This window comes from Euwallacea fornicatus, chromosome 21 (assembly GCF_040115645.1).
Source record: "Euwallacea fornicatus isolate EFF26 chromosome 21, ASM4011564v1, whole genome shotgun sequence".
Taxonomy (NCBI): Eukaryota; Metazoa; Arthropoda; class Insecta; order Coleoptera; family Curculionidae; genus Euwallacea; species Euwallacea fornicatus.
The window spans coordinates 555,893-565,759 of NC_089561.1; the positions used below are offsets into that span (position 1 = coordinate 555,893).

At 41.7% G+C, this 9,867-nt stretch overlaps 1 protein-coding gene across 1 annotated transcript; it reads left to right on the top strand.

The window, feature by feature from the left end:
• Nucleotides 1–514: 514 nt before the first annotated feature.
• LOC136345874 (progestin and adipoQ receptor family member 3) lies at nucleotides 515–3,671 on the top strand. The gene is made up of 7 exons (XM_066294535.1): nucleotides 515–701; nucleotides 1,242–1,339; nucleotides 1,668–1,900; nucleotides 1,955–2,111; nucleotides 2,165–2,317; nucleotides 2,989–3,177; nucleotides 3,226–3,671. Exons 2-7 carry the CDS (start codon nucleotides 1,244–1,246, stop codon nucleotides 3,457–3,459), a joined length of 1,062 nt encoding a protein of 353 aa, XP_066150632.1. The 5' UTR covers nucleotides 515–701; nucleotides 1,242–1,243; the 3' UTR covers nucleotides 3,460–3,671.
• The last annotated feature ends 6,196 nt before the right edge of the window (nucleotides 3,672–9,867 follow it).

The following is a 9,867-nucleotide window of genomic DNA, read 5'->3' on the forward strand; positions in this document are numbered from 1 at the left end:
CATTTTGTGAAATAATAACTGATGATAAGGCCTTTGAAGGAAATTGCTCTAGTCCATGAACGCAGTAATACGTATATTATATATATATATATACATATTCTTGACGCGGTGGTGAATGATTTTTCTTCAGGAGTCTTTTCCTTTTTCATGATTTCGATGTGGTACCTTGAATAGTTTTCTGTCTATGGCCTTCACATCATCTGGTAGTCTTAAATTAAGTAGAAATATTGAAAAAAATGTTCACCTTAAATGGTAATAAAATGTGTTGCCTCGTTACCGGTACATGTGCGGAAACCTTTTGAGATAGTCGCTGAAGAAACGCGTGATACGAGGAGACATCAGGACAGACCTTCAGAAGAAATGGCAATTTCCACATTAACAGAAATATGTTGAGTTTTTATAGGCAGAAATGGAAATCGCCAAACATCGCATTTTAATGACAACAATAATAGAAAAACTTAAGTGCGATTTGCATTAACAAATCCCCATTCAGAATGGGTCTATCGCTTAACTTTTACCATAATTTTGCAGTAGTAGTAGCGGTCCGACCGCGGTTCGGGCAGTTCTCCTGCGTGTTCGCGTACATGGCCTGAATCCTCATCATCGCCATTATAGAAAGCGTGTGGTAAAGTCGATTAATAGCAAACGTATAGATTTCGGGAATTTCAGTCCCGTTTTCCTGTGGTTTTTTACTATAGCAGGTAAGACGCTTTCCTCGTCGCATAACCAGAGACGTTATTTGGACTTGACGAGGGTCTTATTGGTTCTTGTCAGTTTCTTGTTGCATAGGTAATTCCCCGAGAAAGCTTTGTAGCTCTACTAGCCCTCTGACGTTCCTGCGACTGTAGTTCCATACTTCGTCAGTTATCGAGATCTCCGTATGATTTAGGTTTTAACTAAGGAAATGGTCATATAACACATTGGTGAAAGTCGTTATAGGCTTCTTGAGCGAGGCAGAAATAATAACACCTCTAGCATTTGAAGTTTCTTATTTACGTATTAATGTTGTTTCGTGCTGCACACAAAGAAAACTTTTTGCTTGTTAGCGATCATGGGATTGTCACCAAATGAAGCGGTGAGTTCTGGGTTGGTGCAAAAAATCTTCTCTTGTTGGAACTTTCTCCAAAGCAAATCTCCGCGATAAAGTCAATAACGTGAAACTCACAAGGAGAATAATTTTTTCCTCGCTCTCATCACTAATCAAATAGCATTTCTCTTTGTCACAATTTTTTTGGTTCCAGAGATGACGGTCACCATTTGCGCAAAAACAGAGCTGGTTTCGGGGGATTCTTCGGACAACGATACCTGCTATCCAACGTGTGATGATACCTCGGTGAAGGTAAACGGGCGATTTCATTCCGCCATTAAATAACTTTCTATCCGCAATTATGTATGTCGCTGCACTGTGTGAAATAAATGTTTACAAAGACATTTGTTTTTCGAACTATAGACGAAATAGCCTCAAACTCAAATGAAAGGGGGCCAAACCTGATAATTAAATTATTTAAACAATTAAGCTAATTCAAACCACGCCAATGACGCCGAACAAACGTGCTTTATTGACCGAACAGCAAAGTCAATGTTTTATTTGTTATGTAATGTTTCTTTGACCTTTGCCTCTATTCAATGCCTCATCATTTCATGAATTCCTAATGCATTTTTTGCAGGAGATGCTTCACGTGCACGATCACACCGACTCTCTCCTTGAAGACTTGACTCCCACCGAAGAAGAAGACGATGACAATTTTGAAAAAGAAACTTTAAAATTATGCGATGAAATCTACTATGAAAAGGCCCGTAGGCTCTTGAGCTTCGACGAGGCTCCTGAGTACATGAGGCATAACTCTTTCATCAGGAGTGGATATCGAGGGTTATTGTCTACCCAGTTGTGTAAAGAAAGGTACATATCAGGAATCTCGTAGAAATTTCGGATTTGAATTTAAATTAAATTCAGTATTTTCTGGTGGACTAATGAGACCATAAACATCTGGTCACACATCTTCGGATTTATCCTCTTCATTAGCCTCACGGTGTACGATTTAATGATACTGAAGATAGAGGCGCCTTTGAGCGACAAAATTCTGGTGGGGATTATCCTGATTTTCTTCCAGGTAAGTTTTCAGAAATATTTTGAAAAAAACTTCTAAACAAATTCCTTTTCTAGGCTTGCATGGCCTTGTCGGCCATTTACCACACATTTTGCTGCCGCTCTGAGGAGGATTGTTACTATTTTTTGTCATATGACTTATTTGGAATTGCCTTGTCTCTGTATGGAATTTATGTGTCTGGAATTTACTATGCCTTCTGGTGCGATCAGGTATGGGTTTTGTGTTACCAACTGGGCAAAAACCATTTCTCGTGCAATTAGTGACGCAAAAATTGTTCCTAAAAACAAGTTCTAAGATTTGAAATAATGAAAATTTATCGAGTGGGATAGGATTCCTAATAACGATCGCGCCGTCTTTGTAGTTTCTATTAGGAAAAACGACACCATAAATTAACAAATTGACGAAGAAACCCCACAGTATTACGTGCCCACAGCGCCATCTCCACATCATGCACACAAGTACCGAATTTCTTGACGAACAACATTACTGAAATGTAAAAACTTGGGGCTATTGCCGATAGAGGCCGACTTTAGTTCTTCTAATGAATATTTTCATTAATATGAATTTCGATGTACATTTTTCTCCTTTATGCTCGTGAAATGGTAATCATGGATTTCTTAAAAGTTCTTGGACAAATACATTCTTGAAGCATTAAAAGAGAGATTTCCATAACCCTTATACATTTTTTTCTTTTGTCCAATTGGTGCGACAATCAATGTACAATTGACCGAAACTCCGACTTACCACAACGCTCAGAAAGTTAACAAAATATCGCTAAAGTTCTAGAGAAAATCTACGCATGTAGCAACTCTAATAAAAAAAAAACGAATAAAAAAATAAAAACAGACACGGCCGCACCCTCAACCAAACCTATTTTCAGTTTCTGCAGAACTTCTACTTGCTCACAGTGACGATAATCTTCATCATAGCCATGATCCTGCAAATCCCCAGCCTGGGAATCAACGAAAACATCAAAATCATAACCTTCGTATCCTGGGCTGCCTACGGCGTGGTCCCTACCTTCCACTGGGGCACCAGCATGGGCTGGTTCGAAAGCCCGGTCGTGAACGTAAGTTTTTTCGGAATTTTTCTCTTGATTTTGATGGTTTTGTTGCAGCTATTGCTGCCCAGAGTGCTGGGCATGTACGTTATCAGCGGAGCCGCTTTTTTGATATACATAACGAAGATTCCGGAAAGATGGGCAGCCGGAAAGTTTGACTTCCTGGGCCACTCGCACCAGTGGTGGCATCTTTTCGTGGTCGGAGCGTTGTATTATTGGCATAACACCGGGATGATTTACGTCGATTTTAGATTGAATCATGCCTGTGCCAATAGCATGAGGATAATATAGGTTTTTGGGCTGTAAAGTAAGATTTGTCATCGTTCTATTGAAGTATTTATCAGCGAATTGATTTTGTTACGTAGACGTAACGCTTCTTCTTGCCAATTCCTTTCTGCATCATACTGGAGTTACTAATTCGACTTTTTCTACGTTTATTTATTATGTACTGTGATAGTTGTTTTTTATTTACCTTCCACAATAATTTACGTGTTTTACCATTTTAATAAAGTTTAATGTTAATTCCGGCTGTATTTGTTCGAAGTAAAGGATTGAAGGTATCAAATCGAAAAGAGTGATTTTGCCGACGCTGAGGATTGAAACCAATGTCATCTGATTAACATTAATCACCTATAAGTCCGGCCATTCCGCTGAACTATCGTCGTCTGACGGGGACACGCAGTGGCCACCTACTTCCTATAATGCAATCGATCATAAACTTGATTACGTCATTTTGCGACACACTTTTTAATTGTTGTTGATCTTTTCCATTAAACGTGTGGTTTTGAGCGAAAGCTAGATTTGCTGTGTCGGCGCTGAACTCTTTGAAATAAATGTAGAAACGGAAAAGCTACGAAAGTAAGTTGTCCATCTTTAGTTTTCTTGATGCGATGGTGAATGGAACAACGCTCATAAACAGTTTCCTTGTTTCACCTTAAATGTTTTGCTCTGAATAACTGATCAAAATCATCTTATGCGTCTAAAATCAGTAGGGCTAATCGGTCTTAAGTGACAGTGAAATATTGCCGCTTGTTCAACAATTTTAATAGAATTTGCCTTTAATTGCGGATGTGCTCTTATTGCATAAAGGATTAAAGGTATCAAAGCGACAAATTTCTTCTAGGAGTTCTGGTAAAGGGCAAAGGCTTGACTTGGTCGGGCGCTGCGCTAAATTAAGCGCAAAGTCTCCTCCTTGCATAATTGGAAACAACGAGCCGTGCGGGTCTTAAGGGATATCGCGGCTTCCGTGCCCTTCGTCCTGACACCATCCCTTTTGGCGGTTGATTTATGAAAATGCGCGAGCGAACCGATGTGAATTTTCATGCCGCCTAAGCGAATCATCCTATGATTAATTACGTCCCGTTCCCAGGCGGAAATTCGCGCAGGGACGTGAGGAAATCAATGTTTTTCTCACAAAGGAAATGCGTCTTCAATTTACCGTATTTACAACACCGTTACCCGCCAATGCGTTCGTGCCATTCCGGGCATATTTTGGCCGCTTGCGGGCGGCCCTAAGACTGGGCCCGGGTTCGGGGAGCCGGGCCCGGTGTCGTCACATGCTGCCGCCCCAAGACACCGGTCGCCATGGGAACGGGCCCCCGACGGGCGCCATTTTGGCCCCCAAAGGAGGGAGTTAGCGGGCGCGCCACAAATTTATATCTGCCTCATCCGGAGGCTCAAAGGAGATCATTACCAAAGCTTTCTACTCAATTGCGGATCGTGGCGGGTTTGATCTATTTGTCGACGCTCTTTACCTGGCTCAGCCTTATTATTTTATATCATTTCTTTATTGCCCCCGTCTTTCTATAGATTTACCTTTGTGGAGGGATTTTTTTGTTCCTGCGGAGAGGACGACAACTCCGCACAGAGCACTTTAGTGAGCGTCTCTGCCTCAATTGGAGGAAGCACATGTGTGCCCCCCCTTTCCACGCTTTTCATTTCCACCCGTTTATCCAATAAATCAGTCGATTCCGATCATCTGACAATATTTTCCCAGTCGTTATCTTATAATTATCGGAAGGCGATATTAGTTTGCATTTTATCTGAAGGTGGCGCGAACGGCGGAATTAATTACTGTAATATGTCACCATATAAATGTCAAAGCGAAATAAAATGTTTGAATAATTATTACGTTGAAGCAATCAAATTGGAAAGAATTGGAGCGAAGGTGGGATTAGGGGATTAAGGGGGTTTGCCATTAATCCTTATATCACTTATTGAAAACGGTTCAAGACGAGCTTTTAATGTGGCTGTTTTGCGGCTTTCCGAAAGATTATTTTGGTGCAACGCCCGCGTGTCACGGCTCATTAGTGACGAGCTTAATAAAGTAGTCAAAACATCCAAAAAAACGCTGGTAATCGTCGGGATAATTGGGATAAATTAACCTATAACAGAGCTTATGGGGATGAATCCCAGTCGAAAAATCATTTTTCGGAGTTAAGGGTTTTAACAGATCTCAATTTGAGCCATTTGTGCCGGAATCGGGCGGAGGAGCCGTTCCCTTCCCAAACTGAAAGAATTAAACAGTCGAAAACACCGAAACAACAATGCTTTCGCGTGCGCCACATTCCCCTCATTAGACCGCCCCTAGATGCGGCCCTGTGCTTTTTTAATCCCGCCCGAGGAGCACGGGAGTTTACTCACGACAAATTTGCTGCGAAAAATCGTCAATTTGATGTTGAGTTTTTGGAACTAAAAACCCTGAATGAGCAGCGATTTAATCGAAATTCGACGAATTCCGGCAACTGAGGGTGGCCACCCTTAAAACAATAAGCCGCTGGAAAGGTCCCTTTTTACTACCCGCGTTTAGCTTTTGAAGTAATTATTACGCAGGGCAATTCTTCTGGAACCTAAGAGGAATTTGTCAGACCCTGAAGTGCCGGATTGAAAGATAATTGGTGAGGCGGGGACACGTCGAGGTGTTACGTGTGTGTCCCGGACGCGTCGGCGGCAGGACGAGTGAATTCGACAATTGAAATAAAGAACCAGATGAAGGGCCTACCTCCACTGCCGTTTCCATATTGCTCATTTCCAAGACCCAAAAGCAACAAGAGGGAGCGAAGGCAGGGTAGGAGGAGGAATATTGATCAAAACAACGTTGTTTGTTCGTCGGTTTCGCATCCCGATAATAATTGGCAGTAAATTATTTAGGATACTGGTGGAGTTTGTGGGGCGTAAGGCAGTCTGCCGGGACCGGGATTAGGCCCAATCAAGGGGAATTTGACAGCTCTTGGGGGGAATTGTACCATTGTTGTCTTTGTCCCAGTCAACGGTCATGCATGTCTGCGCGAATCCCACTTGACTGGAAAACCCATGAAACTAATCTCAATAAAGTCAAAACAACGGTAAAGATACGTCGCGAACATTGGCCGGTGGCACATGGGCCCATAAAAAAGAATTATGAAGGAAGGCCCAGATCCAGGGCAAATCCAGTTGGAGTTGGCGGCACAAGTTGGGGATCAATGGCTCAAGACCGACGCCATACTTCTTGCTGTGTGTTGTGTGTGTGTGTGTGTGTGTGTGTGCATGTATGTATGTGTACGTGTGTGTATGTGTGTGTGTGTGTGTGTGTGTGTGTGTGTGTGTCCGTGTGTGTGTGTAGAGGGACGTTGCGCGGTGGATCTGGATATCTGGATTTGAAATATGGCGTTTTCTGTACCCCCACAAAATGACACTCGATCGGTGACAATTTTACATAATTGATGGTGTCGCTAATGATATTTACCAACTATTCGTGCCTTCAAAGGCGAAAACGTAATTTTATATAAACAGGCAAAATTGATGGAAATAAATCATTGTCACTTGATAAAGTTGCGTTATCAAATAAACGGGCAGAGAGAGCCGATAGAACAAATAATATATCCGCATATGTTCGTAAATAATAACGTTACAATTTGCGTACAAGCACCAATGGTACAAGGCACTTAATTGATACATCTGCTTTATTAATTAACGAGTGCCAAAAACTGCCGTGGACACGTCATTAGTCATGTGCGTGCCGAAATTTGTCAACGTCCACCGAAACATCAAACGGAGTTCTCTTAAGACGCGAATCCAGAAAAACGATCGCAATTAATATGGATTTCGTTCGGCAAAACAGGCATAAATCCGGCATGTTGGCCAAAAGGCATCCGTCTTGGTCATAAATACTAATCAGACCAACATGTATTTTAGTTGGTATGCATAGGAGTCGCTTGCTTATGGGGTTGGAGGGTTAATTTTGCCATCCAGGGCACGTTTGCAGTGAATAACTTCGTTTCTAGGAAAATAATGCATCGTGGAGGGAATAATTCTCCGCACTTTTTGTGAATCGATATGGAGGTTTAGGGCAGGGTGAGCTAAAAAAAAAACCCCTACACCTACACATAATGGAAATTGGGAAAACCGGCATAGATGGTTCGGTCTGATATTGTCAGGAAATTCGTCAATTTAACCGGTTTAAAACCGATTCCTGAACAAATATTTGCCTTTAGTACGGTCCTGCGCTTTCAAATTTATATATATATATATATATATGGAAAAAAAGCAGGGCCGAACCCGGCCTGCTCTGAGTCACCGAGTCGCGCGTGGAGAACCTGGCACATAAACAAAAGCACCTTTGCGTTGCGCCCTTTGAGCAGGAACACCGTCACAACGGCTTGTGATGCATAACGCTGAGACTCGGACTGAGATTGATTCTCTGAGTTTTCCCCACATAAAACGCAGACTGCTGCACCAGAGGGAAAAAAGCACAATGCGAAATATATCTGTGTATACAAAGGGGGGACTCTTCTTGGTTTATTTTATATTCCCATCCCGACGTTCAGAGGGAAGTTCGCGAAACGGCTCCCCATGTCGGTAATAACCCGGGTCCGTGCCTTTTCCGGGTCGAAGAATCGCATGGGTGACTGGGAACACAGCCAGAGAAATAACCCGGGATTACTTCAGTGCGTTCCCCATGATTAGATTGTAAAATACTGGGAGTGACGTGTGCAAGGGTGGATAAATAAGGCACATAAAACGGAAATGAAACAGATATAAAAATAGGAAAAGTGGCGCAGTAAAGATGTCTTTATATTCCGCGAACGCGGATCTCGTATCATTTGCATCGGTTTTACGCTTCTCCAAATATAATAAATTATTTCACTCGTTAAATAACTGGAAAAATATCCCGGTTGTTCTATTACATGAGGCACCCAAAAGAGCAATTTTTTTAAACCCGTTTTTATATCCCCATGGCACATATTTCGCGGACGTCCCATAATGTTTCATTAACCCCCCCTAAGTTAAAATAATAGCGCACTGTTACATACTACAGTTAGGGCTCTCTCGCAGTATTACATTTGTCGCCAAATCCAATAAAGATGACTATTAGCATAATGGTAAAAGGGCAATTGAAGCGCAGTTGCCGCAGCTCAACGCACCTACTCAAACAACTAACCGAATCTCGGAGTTTGTGCCAAACATGGAGTTCCACGAGTACCACGCCTCGGGCGCCATCTATGAATTGGTCTTCTAAGATGTTAAATTTACAGGTAGAAGAACGCAGAGGGGGATTATTGAGGTTGGTTTGGCAACAGGGTCGGGCGTAGGCGTTCCTGCTGTCACCAAGCCGCTGCCAGGTCATAAATAGAGCGCAGCAGTGGAGGCATATTGAGGTTGCATTGATATGTATCAGTGCCGGTTTTATTGCGGGTGTAATCCCTCTATCATAGCTCGATCAGCATAATAATAGTTTAAACGTCGGACGGAAACATCTGGGTTTCCCTGCGAACAATAATGGGGTGGAAATTCGATCAGGAAAAGACTGCGGCAGGAGGTGGCCAGGATTAGCTTACATTAGGTCCTTTAATTGAACTTGGTTGGCTTGTGAATAATCGTATTGTTTCAGTGTGACTGAAAATAATTTCTTGGTCACCAAAAGGAAACGTTTCCCCTCTCGTTTCAACTAACAATGTGGTGTTTTAGTTCAAATGAGAAATGCCGATTTGCCAAACCTTAAATACGCTTTATTTACAGAGCAATTAGCTCGGATAAATTTGATCTCTCTTTCACTTTCTAAGAACTTCATAATTGTGAGCTTTCTTTCATGATAACCCTGTATTTAGAAATACATACGTATATTTGGCGCAAAAACTCTCCGTGTTTGGCATGTATACATATGTTAGACGAAGACGGACTCGAATATGTGATATCTCTTTCTATCCAAACTATTAACTGCAATATGGCAGTAATTCACGTTATAATCTCTTCGAAAAAATTAATGTTTTAGGCAAAGAAAACGCCATGAAATGGGTCTAAATCGATCTCTTACCTTGAATAGTAATTTTCTGCACTATTTCCAGCCACTAATTAAGCAATTTTCACCGAAAAAACATAATTTTTCTTTCTACATTTGACAGCGTCTGAAGAAAACAAAAACCTAGAGGGCGTTAGCGGTGGAAACCGAAAGAGTGCGTCACGCAGTGGCCTTTATTTGTGGCAATTCAGTCAAAATCAATTTTAGTTTTATTGTAAATTCAATTTGCGATACGAAGAAAGATTATAAGACCGCAAGATGAGTAGGTACAATTTAGGGTTCGTTTTATAATCTACTGTTATTACCGAACGAAATTGCTGGCCGAATTCCATTTGCAATCACTTGTACGGTAAATTATCACTTTGCGCACTTGCTAGGTAAATAAACTATACACAGGCAGGGGCAATTTCCCAAGACAAGGA

What these genes read in the sequence shown, in the direction of transcription:
- LOC136345874 (XM_066294535.1), top strand. Translation starts at nt 1,244, where the DNA reads ATGACGGTCACCATTTGCGCAAAAACAGAGCTGGTTTCGGGGGATTCT. An exon ending in GTGATGATACCTCGGTGAAG is followed by an intron (nt 1,340 to 1,667) that starts GTAAACGGGCGA and finishes CATTTTTTGCAG; the next exon opens with GAGATGCTTCACGTGCACGA. An exon ending in ACCCAGTTGTGTAAAGAAAG is followed by an intron (nt 1,901 to 1,954) that starts GTACATATCAGG and finishes AATTAAATTCAG; the next exon opens with TATTTTCTGGTGGACTAATG.